This window comes from Rhinatrema bivittatum, chromosome 6, assembly GCF_901001135.1.
Source record: "Rhinatrema bivittatum chromosome 6, aRhiBiv1.1, whole genome shotgun sequence".
Classification (NCBI taxonomy): Eukaryota; Metazoa; Chordata; class Amphibia; order Gymnophiona; family Rhinatrematidae; genus Rhinatrema; species Rhinatrema bivittatum.
Genome location: NC_042620.1, coordinates 106,198,500 through 106,217,351, shown reverse-complemented (window position 1 = coordinate 106,217,351; position 18,852 = coordinate 106,198,500). Strand labels below are relative to the sequence as shown.

Here is an 18,852-nt window from a genome sequence, read left to right as displayed (position 1 = left end):
ACTCCTGGTACGCTTCCTGGACTTTGTTGGATTGCTGCCTGCCCTGACTCCTGGTACGCTTCCTGGAATTCGTTGGATTGTCGCCTGCCCCGACTCCTGGTACGCTTCCTGGAATTCATTGGATTGTCGCCTGCCCTGACTCCTGGTACGCTTCCTGGACTTTGTTGGATTGCCGCCTGCCCCGACTCCTGGTACGCTTCCTGGACTTTGTTGGATTGTCGCCTGCCCTGACTCCTGGTACGCTTCCTGGAATTCATTGGATTGTCGCCTGCCCTGACTCCTGGTACGCTTCCTGGAATTCATTGGATTGTCGCCTGCCCTGACTCCTGGTACGCTTCCTGGAATTCGTTGGATTGCCGCCTGCCCTGACTCCTGGTACGCTTCCTGGAATTCGTTGGATTGCCGCCTGCCCTGACTCCTGGTACGCTTCCTGGAATTCATTGGATTGTCGCCTGCCCTGACTCCTGGTACGCTTCCTGGAATTCGTTGGATTGCCGCCTGCCCCGACTCCTGGTACGCTTCCTGGATTTTGTTGGTTTGCTGCCAGCCCCGACTCCTGGTACGCTTCCTGGAATTCGTTGGATTGTCGCCTGCCCCGACTCCTGGTACGCTTCCTGGACTTCGTTGGATTGTCGCCTGCCCTGACTCCTGGTATGCTTCCTGGACTTTGTTGGATTGTCGCCTGCCCTGACTCCTGATACGCTTCCTGGACTTTGTTGTATTGCTGCCTGCCCCGACTCCTGGTATGCTTCCTGGACTTCGTTGGATTGCCGCCTGCCCTGACTCCTGATACGCTTCCTGGACTCTGTTGGCTTGCCACCTGCCTCGACCCTAGGAACCTTGACTCAGCTTGTGCCTTTCGTCCTTCGTGGAGTTGTTATTCTTCAGACACCTGCAACTAAGTCCAGTTGGCCCTGGTACCCAAGGGCTCAACCTGAGGGGAACGAGGGCTGGTTTTGGTGAAGGGCCTGTTGGGTCTGCACACCAGTCAGCTCCGTCAGTCAACGACGGGGACCTGTAGGGCTCCTCCCTGCAGGTAGTAGTCTCCATCCAACAACATCTTTGCAACACTGAATACATCAAAACTTGCCGTTTAGATTAATACTTTCAAGTTATCCATCTAAATGGCTTTTGAGTATCTATCTCAATGAATTTAGCAATCTGGCTGAACAAAATTGTGGAAATCTTATGTTAATAAAATGTAGCTCAGAGATCCTGTGCATCTTGGGAAACTAAATTAACCTCTTTTACATAAATTTTAAGACTAGTTTTAGCTCAGAACCGCATAATGTGGGGGAGAGAGCAGGAGAAGGAAGGGCTGTCGGCCACCTCTCCCCGAACGACCCGGCGGAGAAAAAGGACTTTCTTTATTACCATCTGTGGCGAAACCTGTAGGTTCCCGCTGCCTAAAGAAGCCCTTGGAAGCTAACATCTGCGGCAGAGAGGGACGCTGCCGCATACGTCACAGGGGGCGTGGCCACGGGATTTAAATCGGTACGTGGCGCGCTAAAGATTCGGGGAGAGAGCAGGAGAAGGAAGGGCTGTCGGCCACCTCTCCCCGAACGACCCGGCGGAGAAAAAGGACTTTCTTTATTACCATCTGTGGCGAAACCTGTAGGTTCCCGCTGCCTAAAGAAGCCCTTGGAAGCTAACATCTGCGGCAGAGAGGGACGCTGCCGCATACGTCACAGGGGGCGTGGCCACGGGATTTAAATCGGTACGTGGTGCGGCGCTGTGACGCCGCCAGCGCGACGCCTAAGCCGCGCGCTCCGAAGGGGCGCGCGGCTTGGTCCGGCTTAGTCCGGGTGAGTTTGGGTGTTTGGCCAGGAAGTCTGTGTCAGTGAAACTCTTTTTCGTGGATGGGGAAGAAGAGAAAGGCAAGGACACTGACCTCATCACCAGTGCCCCAACAACGCACCGGCCCAATGGATCAGCATGTCGTTAGACAAAGGGCTGATCCAAATGAGGATGTGCTGGGGAGCTCATCATTGGCTTCCCTAAGTCCTGGAGAAGGCCCTGTTATACCACCGCAGCCAAGTAAAAGTCCATCCATTGAATTGGCGTCAGAACTGGTAGGAATGAATCCTTTAGAAGTAAGCTTGGTATCCCAAGCAGAAAATCAAGAGATTGAAAAATCTTTATTAAGTGTGTTAACTGTTGATCCTATTCCAGTTCTTACCCGTAGCATTGTCACGGATTTACCCCCTGACAATGTTACTTTATCTGATTTATGGAAAGCAATTTCAAATTTGGATAATAATATTACCATTATGAATAGATCATTGTCTGCTGTGATAAATGTAAATACAGATAAAATTAATGAACAAGGGACAAAGGTATTAAAGTGTGAAAAAGACATATCTGAATTGAAGGAGAAAATGCAACTTGTTCAGTCCTCAGAAAATACTTTTGTGTGTGATAGTTTAAGTATCCACAAGGAACTTGAACGCATGGAAAATTTTTTGAGACTAAAAAATCTAAGGTTAGTAAATTTTCCCATAACTCGCCTTTTGTCCCCTCTAGAGATGTTTAAAAATTTTTTGAGGGAAGTACTAATGTATAAAGAAGAAGAATTTCCTATTTTGTCTAAAATATATTATTTTAGAAATAAAAAAGAGAGGATTATTCCCGGTGGTGTTCAGGAATCTCCTCCAAGTTTGGGGATATCAACCTTCTTGGAGGAGTCCCTGGATATAATTGAGAATAGGGCGACTCTCTTTATTTCGTTTACATCAGAACAGGACAAAGATAAACTATTCAAAAAGTTTTTCACGAATAAGGATGTCTCTTTTTGTGGATATAAGATCCAGATCTTTCCGGATGTCGCCAGAGCCACCCAAGCTAGGAGAAAAACTTTCCTAGCACTGAAACATCGTGTGGTGGCTCTGGGGGCAACTTTCTTCTTAAAATTTCCCTGTTTTTGTTATATTAATTACAAGGGGAAAAGATTTGGGTTTACAGATCCAGTTCATTTAGAGACATTCCTTTTGGATAAATCAGTATCCGAAATTGAAAGTTTAGAGGTAAAGGGCCCTCAAGAAAACTAGATATTCCATTCTCCTTTATTTGTAATTTTTTGTCTAATGGAAGTCCCAAGTAGGAAATAGGGACTATACTAGATGAATAATTTTGCCTTAAAAATATGGTAAATATACTCCCCCAATTATGTTTTATGTATAACAAATAATGAATATTTTTGGTTATTTTATATTTGGATATGTAAAATGTTTGCTTTAAATATTGTTATACATATCTGTAGAGTATTGCTTGATGTAACTATTAAAAGTTAATAAAGAATAAATTAGAAAAAAAAAAAAAAAAAAGAACCGCATAATGTATGACCACCTGGATTACAGTTTGTTCCAATCTTATAGCCTCTTTTCCAATATGCAGATTCACTCTTCCTAGAAATCGGCAGAGATGCCCGCTAACCATACTCCCATAGTGAAGCCACTTAAAGGCTCTTGCCCATATTTCAGTCATCACACTGCAACATTTAAAGGATCTGTATATGTTGTACTCCATAGAAATCAATGGAGAAAATAGAAATACAGAATTCTTTCTTTTCTGGTGGGAAAACAAATCCCTGTCATAAGAAGAACGTTAAAATGAACATCAATCATACAGGAATTAGGGAAGGCTCACACACAGGCAGGTATAAAAAATTGGAACTAAAACGTTTCACCCTCTTTGCATGCTTTGCCTTCCCCTCCCTGATCAGCAGCACTGCACATCAAATGAGCAATTACTTATATTATTGTTGCTGCAATGCAGGGGCATAGCCTCGGGCCCCTCCACGGGAGCCTGTGCCCCCTCACATTTGGTTCAGGCCCCTCCCCTACCAGCAGGATCATGTCACATCTAAGTCACCCCAATCCATGATCAATCTGGATCAATCCGGATTGATCATGGACATGATCAATGAACATGATCAATCCATGATCATGAGTCACCCCAATCCATGATCAATCCGGATCAATCCAGATTGATCATGGACATGATCAATGAACATGATCAATCCATGATCATGAACAATCCATGATCATGAACATGATCAATCCATGATCAATCCGGATCAACTTACAAATTCCCTTCAAAAAACACACATCCGCTAGACCCATCAGGGAATCTTACAAAGAATCTCTTCAGGTGCCTCACGCAAAAACCATTCATCATAAGTCTCTCAGTGCCAGAGCTTTCTCAACCGCAGGTCCACCATTATGGAACTCCATCCCAGCGGACCTGAGACAAGAACCCTGCCTACCAACATTTAGGAAAAGGCTGAAAACTTGGCTTTTTAAAAAAGCCTTTCCAATCCCGGACTGAGACCTACACCCAACATCTCAATCATACTATCAAAAATGGATTTAAATAACAAACTTTGTCATTCGCTGTCATCACCTTCACATTGTTATCATTATCATCACTATACAAATCACATTTTATCGAATTTTACAAATACTATACAAATATTATACAAATTTAATCAGACTCAATCGTGTTACCTTGTAAATAAGTTGCTGTCAGTTAAATCCCCCTATTCTCACCTCCAACTCCCAGTTATTTATTTCCCTGTTTTATTGTAACTGTCACTCTCCTTACAATGCTCTTGTTACAGTTGTTTGAGTTATCTCTTATCTTACACACTTTGTTAAATGTAAACCGGTTTGATGTAATCCATGTCATGAAAGCCGGTATAGTAAAAATAATAAATTAATAAATACATAAATGATCCCCTGTGCATCCAAAAAAGCTAACTTGAATGAGAATTGCCACTGACCTTGGAATAGACATGTAAAAATCTGAGGCCATCAAAGTCTTTGTTTACTTTTGTAGGTAATTATCCCCCTCCGCTCAGCACCTTAAAAGTTCAGGAATGCCTGCTTGGTTGAAAGCCTATTTATATAATTCTCTATAGCAGCCTGAGAGATTAACATTTGGATAAATTAAGAGAGTGAGAGATAGCAGGGCATGGAGAGAGTAAAAATATAGATGACAGATTGTTGCCAGAAATAGAGGGTTTTGTAACCACCGCAGGGAAGACCCACACAGTAAGGGATGAGGGCAGGTGGGGGTCTAGCACATTCCTCTCTCCCATATTAATCTTGGGGTCCAACAAAAAGTTCAATTCTGACTTCGCCCCTGTTCCAGTCTAAAGCTTAATTCTTCATTTCACTCTTTCTAGCATAGGAAGCCCTGAAAAATCAGAACTGACTATTCAGCTGTTTGGGTTAACCTAGTGCAAGAAGGATAGGGGGATGGGAAAAAAGGATGCTCATGTGCCTTACATAACACATGCATGCTAAACCTTCATCAGTCTATAACCCGAAACATATAGCAACATAGGAGAGACACACACACACACACACACACACACTTCATCTCACATCAAAACCAGCTAGCAAATATAACCCTCAGACTAGGGTCCTTTCCAGAAGTCCATGGGGCGCACACACCCTCCCACTCTACTTATCTCTTCAACCCTGGTGTAACTCCACCTCAGTGTGCCTATCCTACATGGGTGGGGCCTTAAAAGAATTTGTCTCTCTTCGGGGCTGGAGCCTCTCACCGGGGCTAGCTCCCAGGGTTGGATCCTTTGTAGGTGGGGGAGGTGGGGGAGTGGGGAAGATATACTTCTAGGGCCCAAAAGGGGTGACCTGTTTTACACATTCCTCCATAGTTCTTAGTGTTCTTTTGGGGAGGACACTTGCCCTTAATTTGGGTGTAGTGAGTGCAAAATAAATTCTCTGGAGTCACTGGTTTAGTGTCCAAATTCAAATCTTTTAATTGAGTGGAGACAAAATATTCAAACAAATGCCCTCCACTCAATTAAAAAGTTATTTTTGGACTACACGGTGTCTATCCACTTTGTTGCCCTGACGGCGTTCTTAGACAACCTACCCTCTTGTTTCATCAGTCCACAAATTCAAATCTTTACTGTTTAACACTGGTGATGAATGGCACAAAACTCAAACTGCAGCACCACAGAATTCTCTTCTCAGTTCCTTACAGTCTCTTCCCTCTATCTGTGCAGGACTCACTTATAGCAAGGATTAAGACAAATGGAGCCCCAAGATGGGCAGGGATTTTTAGGATGGTGAAAATCCTTTCCAAAACTGATACAAATGTTAAGGAGAATATGGCACAGACAGTAAATCTCTCTCTCTCACCAGGGTGGTGAAACACCAAATTGATGTCCCCAGTGATGTTTGTTTTCCTTTACGCACACAGGCCAATGCTATACTGTGCACTGGCTGCAGCGTACGGTTTAACCTGTGATTGGACACGGGTTTTGGATGCACGTCCATAACCTCCGATGCAAAACGGGGGTTAGCACAACCAAAACGCTTGTCTAATCGCGCGTGTAGGTAATAGCGCTCATCACGTGCAAATGCATGTTGATGAGGCTATTATAATTGCATTCCCCCATGCAAAAAAAAAAAATGTGTGCCCAAGGTGCACATTTTGACTCACCAAAATTAACGCCTGCTCCAGAGCAGGCGTTATTTTTGGAGGAACCCAAAAAGTGTACAGAAAAGCAGAAAATCAGAAATGTTCCAAAACATTTTTTTTTAAAAGTGTGCCAGTGGTCAGGTTAGGAAAACGGAGACTCTAAAATTGAGTGTCCATTTGTCCATTTTCCTAATTTGTGGCGTGCACAGGTTAGGACAGCAGATGCTCTAAACTCGAGCATCCGTTTTCCTAACCGGCTGACAGTCAGCCACCTCTCCTGGGCATCCGCTGCTGAGGAGGCGCTAGGGGCACGCAATTTCCCCTAGCGCCTCCTTTTTACCACAGCAGCTCATATGCATTTTGCATTGAGTACCCCGGAGAGGTGGATCAGCGCGCATTAAGGGAGCAGGCACTCAATCATGAGCGCCCCTTTAACGTGCGCCGATATTACATTGGCCTGACAGCAGATCTTCAGGATCTCTATGGTTCTTATTCAGTCTTTTCCTTCTCCCTGGATCTTTGATGGGGAAGAAACAAGCAGCTCTCTTGCTTTGAAAAGGAAGGAAGGGCGGCCAACATTTTCTCCTGGATCTTTAAACAAACACGGTTTCTTTTCCTCCCCAAGCTGATATTAACACCGGAGGTGCTCCTTGTAGTGGGTCACCGCCACTTCAGGGGCAGGTCTCCCCTTATCCCTGGGTGTCCCAAATACAGAGTTTCCCAATCCCTATACCCAAGAAGGCCCAGATGTCTCACAAGGCTCCTACCACAAAAAAAAAAAAAAAATCTCAAATGCCTCTAAAATAACCCAGAGAGATATCTCAAGCAGCTAGTGAGTAGACTGGAAGGGAAACCTTCCTGATCCTGGTCAGTATCCCCAGGCTGGGATGGCCTGCTTCCACTGACTGAGTCTGAAAAAATAACAAAGGCTAAAGTTCCTCTTCACCTCCTCCTACCTTTTAGCAACACTAAAGGGACTGTCTCCCGAGCTCTCTGTTGAGAGCTGCTAAATAGACTCTCAGGAGCCGGCCATTCCAGACCCTTCAAAGGAAGGAGCTGAATTTGAATGATAATCGCCCCCTCACACTAATCTTCTCCACACTCACTGGCTAAATAAAAAGGTTACCCAGGTCTTACCGTGACCTTAGGATCTGAAACACTGATCCTATGGGATTCTCCATAAGGGGGGGGGGGGGGAGGATAACCTCCTGGACCCTGGGCTGATGCTGTTGCTTTAATAAGTGCTAATAACCAAATTTGTGACAAAGCTGGTTGTCCAACACAACGTTACTGATGATTTGATGTGAACATACAATATGGCAGATGTAGTACGTGAATCTGTGGTTCTTGGATCTCTTAAACCAGTCCTCAGGGTCCCCTCTTTATTCTGGGTTAAAAGTTTGAAGTCTTGCTGGGTTACTATAAATGGTAAGGTTGTCTTCCCAGTTTTAAGCTCCCAAGACAGATATCTTGGATCCAGTGGCTATGTGTCCTTCCTTTTCTGTCTCTGGTGTACCAAATGGGCACAGGTTGTGGGTAACACTGGATGGGTGCCCCAGACTCTCTTCTCCTTTTCTCCTCCACCCACGTTTTATATTGGATAAGTATCCCAACTTCTCTCTGGTGTTTCTGCTACACTGAGACTGACCCTCTGTGGTTGAGAGAATGAGATGGGAAAAATAAAACCAGTTAACCAACAAAACGGAAGGGAAGGGTGGAACATTTTTCTTTCAACAGAAATTTTTTTAAATAAATAAGTTCATTCCAAAAAGGAAAGGTTTTTTTCTGACTTTGAAAGGTAAAGGAATTTGAAAAAGTCTCTTGAATCTCCAAAATTCTGGGTCTCAATGACTGGGGACTATGATTTTTAAGGGGAAAAAGGAACTGTAAAGAAACACTTCTCCCTCCAATTTTCAACTAAAAATCCACAACTCCTCTAGGTTTCTCTGGCTTATACAGACACAGGAAACAAGCACTGTGGCAGCTTTACATGGGAGTGCTGTGGTACAGATGGTATGTTCCTCTCTCCTCTTAATGCAGGGGTGGACAAACTATGGCTCGCTGGCCAAATCCGGCCCATCATCAGCTTTCTTCCAGCCCACCTATCTATTTAAAATGTACATTATGGGGTCAATTTTAAAAAAAGCGCGCAGTTGTCCATGTGTGCGCATGGACATGGCGATTTTATAACATGTGTGTGTTGGAACGCACATATTATAAAATATGTTCCCGTGTGCACATGTACGCCGGATTTTAATATTCATGCACACATGTGCGGGCGGATCGGGACTTGCACGTGCAGAGGGGGAATTTTAAAAACTAACACGCAGCAATGTGAGTAGGCCTTCTCCAGTTCCCTCCCAGTCCGCTCCAATTAAGGAGAAGACTAGGAGGGAACTTCCCTATCCTCCTAACTACCAAATGATAAGTCATAATAAAACCCAATTGTTTGAGTCACCGGATGATTTGAATACCTTTCTCTCATCCAAGGAAATTGTTCAGGAGATGATTACTTGACTATGTTCCTTCTCTTCTTTTTGAGCAAGTCTGTCTGGTTCTCTTACCTTCTCTTCTGGCCATTGGATATGAGATTGTGACTGTGTTCGTTTTTAAATCGATGCTGCTGCAATTTCATTTCTAATATCTGACCTTTATTTTTTTTTTTTGTGATAGTCCAGAGATTATTTTCAGCATTTGAATATTGGCTGGCTTCTTCTGCCAGAGGCCCAAAGTATATAGGTGCTGCCTGTTCCCACATAAGTGGATTTTGCTTCATGTTTTTGACTGCTTGTCATTTGTTTTTCTTTGCTGTGTTTTTTGAAATAATAAAGATATTTGAACTTAAAAAAAGTATGGCGTACTCACTGTTATGACTGATGATTTATATTTCTTGACTTTGTTTTGTGAAGAATGGTGATATTTCTGTTTTTGCATTTTTGCACTGCATATGAGTCTGGCTTTTAGTGGTTTCCAGTTTAGTTTTTGCCTGTACCTTTCTATTTATAATTTATAGCCTTTTTATTCTTATTTGGTGAGAGTCTGTCTGTGTTCTGCATTTGTGACCGAGGTGAGGTATTCTGCTAGCCAGGAAAACGTCTTGTACCTCATGGGCTGAACTTCTTGCTAATTTTATTAGAGGCTGGGATCCATGATTGAAAAGGCTCCTTGGGTGCTAAAAATGATTGTGCGTAAGCCTGCTGTATACTGAAATGCCTGCAGCAAGTGCTAGGCATTTGGTTGTCATGTCGAGGAACTCCAAGGGGGACCCCCATCCCTGTCCTGTCACACCCCACCTCGCCTGCCAGACCCTCGTTGCAGTTGATAACTTGTAATGTGGCCCCAGCACAAAAATGTTTTCCTATCCCAGTCTTAATGCATAGCCTTTCTACTAGGTCACACCTTTGTAGAGATCCCAGTGGGGTCCTATACAAAGAACTATACATAATTTCACATCTACCAGCTAGGATGAACAAATCTCTCTGTGACAGTCTTCTGTGCTATTACATGAGTGTAAGAATGAAGTTAACAGCCAGGGCAATTACAAACATGCAAAAATAAGGACAAATATCACTTGAGGACTCAGTTCATACTTCTCTTACAACACTACATAAAAGGACTCACTTTCTGTCCTAAGAATCTTGACATATTTTTTATTTGTTTTATTTAAAAGAATTTAGAATTGCATCCTCCATGTAGTCCGGGGTGGTGAACAAAAATACATACATAATAAAATCATAAACTCGGTTTAATGATGAAAGGCACAAATATATAGTTCTTTTGGGTTGCAAAAAACAAATTCATGCTGGCACAATAAGTAGTGGTAAGGAGGAGCTTTTTGCATTCGAAAGCTTTCTTAAAAAATATATGTTTTGAGAGCCTTCTTAAATAATACTGAGTCTACCATACTGCATAATTTGTGAGATAATGAATTCCAAAAAATGGGTCCAGCCATTGAAAAAGCTCTCTACCATATTTTAGATAAGTGGCCAACCGTGATGAGAGGAATATAAGAAATTCTGGCTAGATAACCTTAAAGTAAGCACAGTGATGTGTATTTTTAATGTTGCTGTAATTATTAAGAAGGTTGTGCGTTGTGGTTCTGAGTTTATATAGAATACATATTTGAACTGATAGCCAGTGCAGTGATTGGAGGATAGGCATGATATGGTCATGTATCCTTGCTCCTGTGAGAATACGGGCAACTGCATTCTCAATCTTTTGAAGCAGTTTATCGTGGTTTGAGAGAGGCCTATGTAAAAAAACATTACAGTAGTCCAAGCCACTGAATATAACAGACAGTAGTATGATACAGAAATCATTTTGGTTTAAAAAAGGGTGCAGGTGCCATAACATGTGGAGGTTGAGGAAAAAGAGGATTGTACCTCTGTTTTTATAGGAAGTTTCATCGAAAGGGCAGGGTCAATGATAACGCCTAGGTTTATTTTTATTTAATTTATTTTTTTATTTAAAAGTGTTTGTATACCGTCTTTACAAACAGTGTTTAATCAAAACGGTTTACATAACTAAATAAAAAACAAATGTAAATAAAGATTTAAATTTAAAAGAACATAAAGATTATCAAATTATAAAAGCTCAAAATTACAAAAATATATAATAAAAATAAAAATCTAAAACAATGAATAGTTTACATAAAAAATAAATCAATATATAATAATTTGGATAATATTGTGAATTTTGGTAAGGATGGGTATAGAATATTCTTGGAAAGAGATTGAGGTAGGAGTCTTTTTACGGGGAAAATGTGATAGAATAATGATCTCAGTTTTTGACAAATTTAATATTAACCTATTGTGCTGTGGATGCTAAAAAGGCATAATGAAACAAATTATACAATAAGAGCCCATGTAGAGTGGAAAAACGAATTGATTGTCATCTGCATATAGTTTGAAATGTACTCCAAGAATATCCAAAAGACAGCATAATAATGTAAGGCAGTGGTCCCCAATTCTGTCCTGGGGGCCCACCAGCCAGTCAGGTTTTCAGGATATCCACAATGAATATGCATGAGAGAAAATTTGCATGCACTGTCTCCATAACATGCAAATTTTCTCTCATGCATATTCATTGTGGATATCCTGAAAACCCGACTGGCTGGTGGCCCCCAGGACAGGGTTGGGAACCACTGGGGTAAGGTATATGTTGAACAAAGCAACTGACAATGCTGAACCTTGAGGTACACCGGTTTTATGGAGTGCAAGGAGGAAGTACTGTTGTTAACTGAAACCTGTTGAGAGCGATTAGTGAAATAAAACTTAAACCATGCTAATACAGTTCCTGAAATTCCCAGAGATTACACATGTAGTCATACAGGGGATCTGTCTTAAGATGTTTGGCATCATAGCAAGATTATGGGGTAGTATCACTGTAGAAAGTGTGTGGTGTGTAGTTGTAAGGGTGCAACAGAATAAGTATGAGAGAAAGGAAAGGGGTAGAGATGTTTCTGAAATGGAATGAACACCCAAATTAGTCTATAATGTGATTGCTGCATGGAGTATTGGAAGAGGCATAGAAGGCTAAAGCTTTTTTTGAAAAAAAAAAGTGAGGACTGTAATCGCTGTCGAGAAAAATGACACTGAGTCTTTAAAGTAACTTTTAAATATTAAACTTTAGACAGTTATGAAGTTGAAAAATAGAGGAAAGTGGTTAAAAGCTTTTGGGTGTGCTCTTGATATTGTTTCTGTTTTCCCTATATTTGAGATGTGCTTTCATTTATTTCATTTTGTTCTGTCTAATGTGTGCTAATTTTTTAGCTTGCACTAATTTTTTTTAGTATGCACTAAGTCAGATTAATGAGTGGATATGATAGAGGTCTATAAAATCATGAGAGGACTATAATGGGTAAATGTGAATTGGTTATTTACTCTTTCATATAATACAAGGACTAGGGGGCATTCCATGAATTATCAAATAGCATATTTAAAACAAATCGGAGAAAATTCTTTTTCACTCAATGCACAATTAAGCTCTGGAATTCATTTCCAGAGGATGAGGTAAAGGCAATTAATGTAGCTGGGTTTAAAAATGGTTTGGACAAGTTCCTGGAGGAGAAATTAATAAACTTCTATTAATCAAGTTGACTTGAGGAAAAGCCACTGCTTATTACCAGCATTAAAAGCATGGAATTTATTTAATGTCTGGATATTTTCCAGGTACTTGTGTCCTGGATTAACCAGAGTTGGAAACAGGATGCTGGGCTTGATGGACCCTCCTTCTGACCCAGTATGGCAACTTCTTATGTTCTTATGTATTATATTAAATTAAAAAATGTATTGTGCACTAAGATTAAACAGCATAATATAAAGCAAAAAATAAAAAATGTATGACTGTATACCTCTACCCTGCGTAAAAATTTGTAAGTGCCAAATTAGTTCCCAAAGGACATAATGGGAATGGCATGGCTGCATCAGCCAGAGAAAGGAGTACATTTGTTTGGGTCTGAAGGCTCCCAAACATGTGTAGAAGGGGTTAGGGTTCCCCATAGGAGATAGAGAGGAATATTCTAGTAATGGGAGATTCCCGGGGGAATCAGTTTTATCTAGGAGTGACAAGGAGGTCCATCCCCCTATATAAATGGTGACCCAATGAGTCTTTGGGAGGAATTCTGAAAAGTAGACAAGTTGACACCTTGGAGGGAGCCTGAGGAGGTGGCAACAAACAGGACTCCAATTATTATGTAGGAGAGGAGATTCCCTTCCTGCAAGTGGTATGGAGTTGAGATCCAGCCCTTGGATAATAGGGAAAGGACTGGTTCCTGGAATATCAGCATGAGAAGGATTCTCTAACTTTCATGTGGAGGTCTGAACATTTAGGGTCTTTCTGAGAATACTAAGGGAGTCTAGTGTGGCTTGAAAAGTAACTTACAAAGTATAAGGTACTGTGTTCACCTTTTGTAATTTTGTTTGGAACTTAAGAATAATGTTCACTGTTTTGATTGTATATTCTGGATAGGGATGTGAATCGTTTTTTGACGATTTAAAATATCGTCCGATATATTTTAAATCGTCAAAAATCGTTAGGGCCACGATACAATACCAATTCCCCCGATTTATCATTAAAAAATCGTAAAGCGGGGGAAGGGGGAGGGCAGGAAATCCGGCACACTAAAACCCCCTAAAACCCACCCCGACCCTTTAAATTAAATCCCCCACCCTCCCGAACCCCCCCCCCCCAATGCTTTAAATTACCTGGGGATCCAGCGGTGGTCCAGAACGGCGGCGGTCCGGAACGGCCCCCTCAATTGAATCCTGTTGTCTTCAGCCGGCGCCATTTTGCAAAATGGCCACCGCAAAATGGCGGCGGCCTGAGACAAAAACGATTCGACGCAGGAGGTCGTTCCGGACCCCTGCTGGACTTTTGGCAAGTCTTGTGGGGGTCAGGAGGCCCCCCCAACCTGGCCAAAAGTTCCTGGGAGTCCAGCGGGGTTCAGGAAGCGATTTCTTGCCGCGAATCATTTTCCGTACGGGTTCCGTACGGGTTCCGTGGGGGTTCCGGACCGCCGCTGAACGACCTCCTGCAGTCGATCTCCTGCCGGCGCCATTTTCCGTACGGAAAATGATTCGCGGCAAGAAATCACTTCCTGAACCCCGCTGGACTCCCAGGAACTTTTGGCCAGCTTGGGGGGGCCTCCTGACCCCCACAAGACTTGCCAAAAGTCCAGCGGGGGTCCGGAACGACCTCCTACGTCGAATCGTTTTTGTCTATGGCCGCCGCCATTTTGCGGCGGCCATTTTGCAAAATGGCGCCGGCTGAAGACAACAGGATTCAATTGAGGGGGCCGTTCCGGACCGCTGCTGTTCTGGACCACCGCTGGATCCCCAGGTAATTTAAAGCATTGGGGGGGGGGGTTCGGGAGGGTGGAGGATTTAATTTAAAGGGTCGGGGGTGGGTTTTAGGGGGTTTTAGTGTGTCGGCTCACGATTTTAACGATTTTCACGATAGTTTACACACCCAAAAGACAACAATACGATTCCCTCCCCCTCCCAGCCGAAATCGATCGTTAAGACGATCGAGGACACGATTCACATCTCTAATTCTGGATTGTTTCCAATTTTGTATGATGACTTTTTGATTTTTCTTAGTAAAATCTATTTTTTTGTTTGGAACACAACACTGTGAGTGTGGCTTGGTTTTTTGTTGAAACCGATCCCATTTAGGGCCGTACAGGTTATTTATTTTCTTTGATTTACATTCCATATTTCAGCCTCTTCACAGCGGATTACATTCCGGGTATTTCCCTGTCCCAAGATGACTCACAATCTTAGGGAGTAATTTACTATCCTGTGGTATTATACCACAGGAAGGTCAAATTATGAAAGGGGGTGTTCCTATGACATTTCACCCCTCCCAGAGAAGTATTGCTGCATTATTTTTTTATTGTGGAAAAATTCCATAATAAAAAAATAGTGTGGCAGAGCCCAAAAATCAAGCAATGGCTCATTGCACATGAGGCCACCATTGATTCAAAGGGCCATGAGGCCCAACCCCCCCCCCCCTTCAAAGAGCCCAAACCTCTCTTGGGGGTCAAGCAAGATCACTGCCCATCACCTGATTGCCTCTAGAGGCAGCCCAACAGACCCAAAAATGTAGATACATCTAAACAATAATCATACTGCAATGCCCTACCCACTTCCCAAACCCCTTCTCTTTGATTAAAAATACCCCTGCCCCAACCAAAGACCCCCTCCCTATATAAAAAACAACCCCTCCCCAGTAGGAGGTGCCCCAACATATAACATAATCCCTGATGTCTAGTGGGGCACCCCACTCTCTCCACTCTCCCTTTACATGGACCAAAAACCCTGGTGGTCTAGGGGGGTTCCTGGATCCCCTCTTACCTACTACTACTTAACATTTCTATAGTGTTACACAACATAACAGTGCTAAAGAAGAGATCCTGGTAGTCTAGTGGTGGCCTGGAGTGCCTCCTAGCTCTGGGCTGGTTGATGCTATTTTCTAAAATGGCACAGGCTGGCCATTGGTCCTATCATGTGATAGGGGCTGTGCCACTGAATATATCCAGCTGTCCTAAAGTTAGCCAGATACGTTTATCTGGCTAATTTTAAGACAGGTCTACAGGATGACCAGACATAGCTGGATACTTATCTCTGAATATTGGAGTTAGCTGGATAACTTATCCAGCTAACTCATCTCCTCCCAGTTATGCCCCCAGAATGCTCCTAATTTATCTGCCAAATTTTAGCCAGATAAAAAGTTATCCAACTAGAATTGATCTAGATAAGTGCCTAAGTATTCATTTAGCTGGATAACTTGTGAGTTATCTGGCTAAAAGCTTCTGAATATGGACCTCCCAGTTGGAATGAAAATGAAGAAAATAGAGAAATCGGGCTGCCCTGAGATCTAGAAAAATAGATTGCCAATAAAGTTTGGCAAAAGAAAATAAAAGGGAAAACAATCCAGAATACAAAAAAACCTAGAATGGAGTTCAGGAACGACTGAGCGCTATTCCCAACAACCACACCCAATAAGCTAGAACAGTCTGAGTTTGGGAGCTGGGAGGAGGCTGGCAAGAGGAGCAAGAAGAGAGGAACCTCAGAAGTAGAAGGACAGCGAAGAGAATCACAGGACGATGAACAGAAGTCAGAAGGAGCCAGTGAGCTTTGAAATAGAGGAGACCAAAGGGGAATCAAAGCTGAAATGAGCAAAGCCAGCGAAAAAGCAAGCAAAAAAATTTTGGCCCAGACCTCTATGAGCCAAAGGTTGTAAAGTTGAGTTTGAAAAGGCTTTTTGAGACACCTCATCACAAAAGCACGTATATATTTGGGTGTATTTGTGTCTGTGGGCATGGCAGAGTGGAGAGAATTAATGAAGTGTGTATGTTGGCTTCTCCTTCTCTACACTCTGAATATTTTTTTGGGGCCATGATAAATATATATATTTTTTTTGCCAAATATCACCTGGACTTGCCCTTTACCTTCCCCCCTCCAATTTTACCTCATCTGTTGCCATCTGTTGTGGTCCAAAGGGAGAACAAGCCATCTGGAGTTGCTCCTGCCCTGCTGCTGCCGTACTCCAAAATTATGGCAGCTTTGGGTCAGGTGGTGCAGGGCAGGAACGACTCAAGATTGCTCCTGCCCCCTTTGGACTCTACGAATAGGGTAAGATGCTGTGAGAGGTGGGGATGGTTTTAAATTTTGTTGGCGCGTTTAGTCGGCAGAGGAGGGAGTGTGTTTTGAAAAATGAAATGAAATACAATTGAAATGTCTTATACATTTCGTATTTGGTATTAAGAAACACATCCCTATTTCTCACTGCCTTCTCCCCTCTTTGATTTACATGGGCGGGATGCCACCCTTCCCCTCATGCTTTTGTGCTGTCTCCAAACATTTTGCTTTGTGCATTTTCTCACATTTTGAACAATTTAAAAAACAAACATTTAAAATAAATGAAACAAGCAGACACAGTTGAATTCATTTAGTATTCATCCTATGCCACACACTTATATTTCCTACATCTCAAGGAGTTTTTTCATTACAAATAAGTTTAAAAATGTTTAGCAGCTTGGCACCAGTGATGACAGTATTTTTTTAATCAGAAGCTGAAGAAGTACAGGTTGTTAGAGGAGATTTACAGGTGCATTTTCAAAGGATTTCTGCATGTAAATGTAACATACTATCATAGCAATTTTCAAAAGCCATTTATCCACATAAAGTGCACTTAACATGAGTAAAACCTATTGACAATGGCATAAATTGTAGCAGTTTTCAAAAGCCCACTTACACAGGTAAAGTGCATTTACACATGTAAAACCCAGTTTTAAGCATGAAAATGCTTTGAAAATCAGGCCCATAGGGGTAGAGTTTAAAAGAACAACGTGCGGAGTGGACTGGGAGGGAACTTCCTAACCCCCCCTACCCATAACTCCCTCCCTCTTCCTCGCTCCTCCCCACCTCCTAAACCCGTTGTCCTACCTTTTATTTTGTTGCTTACTGCTCCGTTGGAGCAGAAGCAACTTATGCACGCTGGAAGTGCCTTACCCGGCATGGCGGCAAATGGCCGCTGTACTGGCCCAGCCCCGCTGGCCCCAGCCCCGCCCCTCCCCACCCCCTCCCCCTTTCCTTCAGCCCAGCACTTCTGCGTGTATCGGGAGTTATGCGCGTGGCCGGGCCCCTTTGAAAATGCACGCGGCACGCGCAAGGCCCGGCCACACACATAACCCCCGTTTTCACGCGCGTGGCCGATTAAAAATTCGGACCAATATTTTAAATCGCCAAATAAAGCAAAACAATTCTAAAGCTGATGTTAAAAATATTGTACCTTTGGGCCAGGTTCTCCAAGTCCTCTTTCACCCGGAGCACCAGTTTCTCCTGGCAAACCTTGCTCTCCCTTGTGGAAAAAGAAGATGAAACACTGTAAAATTACAAAGTCCTAAGCATCATAAACATCTTGGAAGCTGTACTGATTTGGACACTAATGGTTTCACACTGAAGGCATTTCTTCGGACGTGCTGTAATGCATGCTGCTCTGAATTAAAGAAGCAGGCATGACTCCGCAGCAATAAAGATTAACAAATACAATCATTTAATATAAGGTGATACCTTTTTATTAGAATAATTTCATACTCTTTTTGGTTAGACTTTGAGGGTTAACACTGCCTTCCTTATGTTCAGTTTTCTGGTTGGACCTGAAGAAGGGGGTGTTAATTCCAAAAGTTAATCAAAAAATATATTGTGTTAATCCAATAAAAAGGTATCACCTTATATATTTTTTTGTTTGCTAAACGTTATTTCCATGTATTCACGTGAACTAATATGATTATAAATGCTTCTTTGTTAATACATTGGCAAAACAATGTATTAGATACCGTGGGGTCCACGGTATCTAATTCTGATATGGAGGCTATCCCCTCTATCGCAACTTTCATCTCTACTTCTGTTCACTCCCACCTCTGTTCTGGCCTCACTCCTCAGCCCTCTTTGTTCCCTCTGCTCCCTCCCACCTCTACACTTTGTGCCTTGCCATACTTTATCTCCACCTTAAAACCTACTTAAATACTTTAACCCCAGGTCATGACCTCTCTTGTTCTTTCTTTGCTTTAACACATTACTACCTGCCTTGTACTGTCTGCCCTAAACAACTTATCTGTCAGTGTCTTCTCTTAGACTGTCAGTCTTTTGAGTTAGGGGCCTACCCTCTTCCCTGCTTGTTTGTCTTTTCATTGTTTGTTAGTGAAAAAGAAATCTACTAGATAAATGAAGCTTGACCGACCTGCCGCAAATGTGCTGCGCGGGCGAGCACGGCAGTCAGAGCTTGCCTGTAACAAAAATGGCGCTGGGAGGAGCAGTAGCGGCGGTGGTGGTGAGGAGCGGTGGCGGCGCGCGAGGGAGGGACCTCCCCCGGAGATCTTCCGTTTGTGCCATC

At 42.8% G+C, this 18,852-nt stretch overlaps 1 protein-coding gene across 1 annotated transcript in view; it reads right to left on the bottom strand.

Moving 5' to 3' along the window:
- The window catches only part of LOC115093639 (collagen alpha-1(XXVIII) chain-like), a 271,500-nt gene that overhangs the window by 107,940 nt on the left and 144,708 nt on the right, over window positions 1-18,852 (bottom strand). Inside the window, exon 20 of the mRNA XM_029605681.1 lies at window positions 17,749-17,817. Coding sequence (XP_029461541.1) covers window positions 17,749-17,817 — 69 coding nt within the window. The remainder of the gene's footprint in view (window positions 1-17,748; window positions 17,818-18,852) is intronic.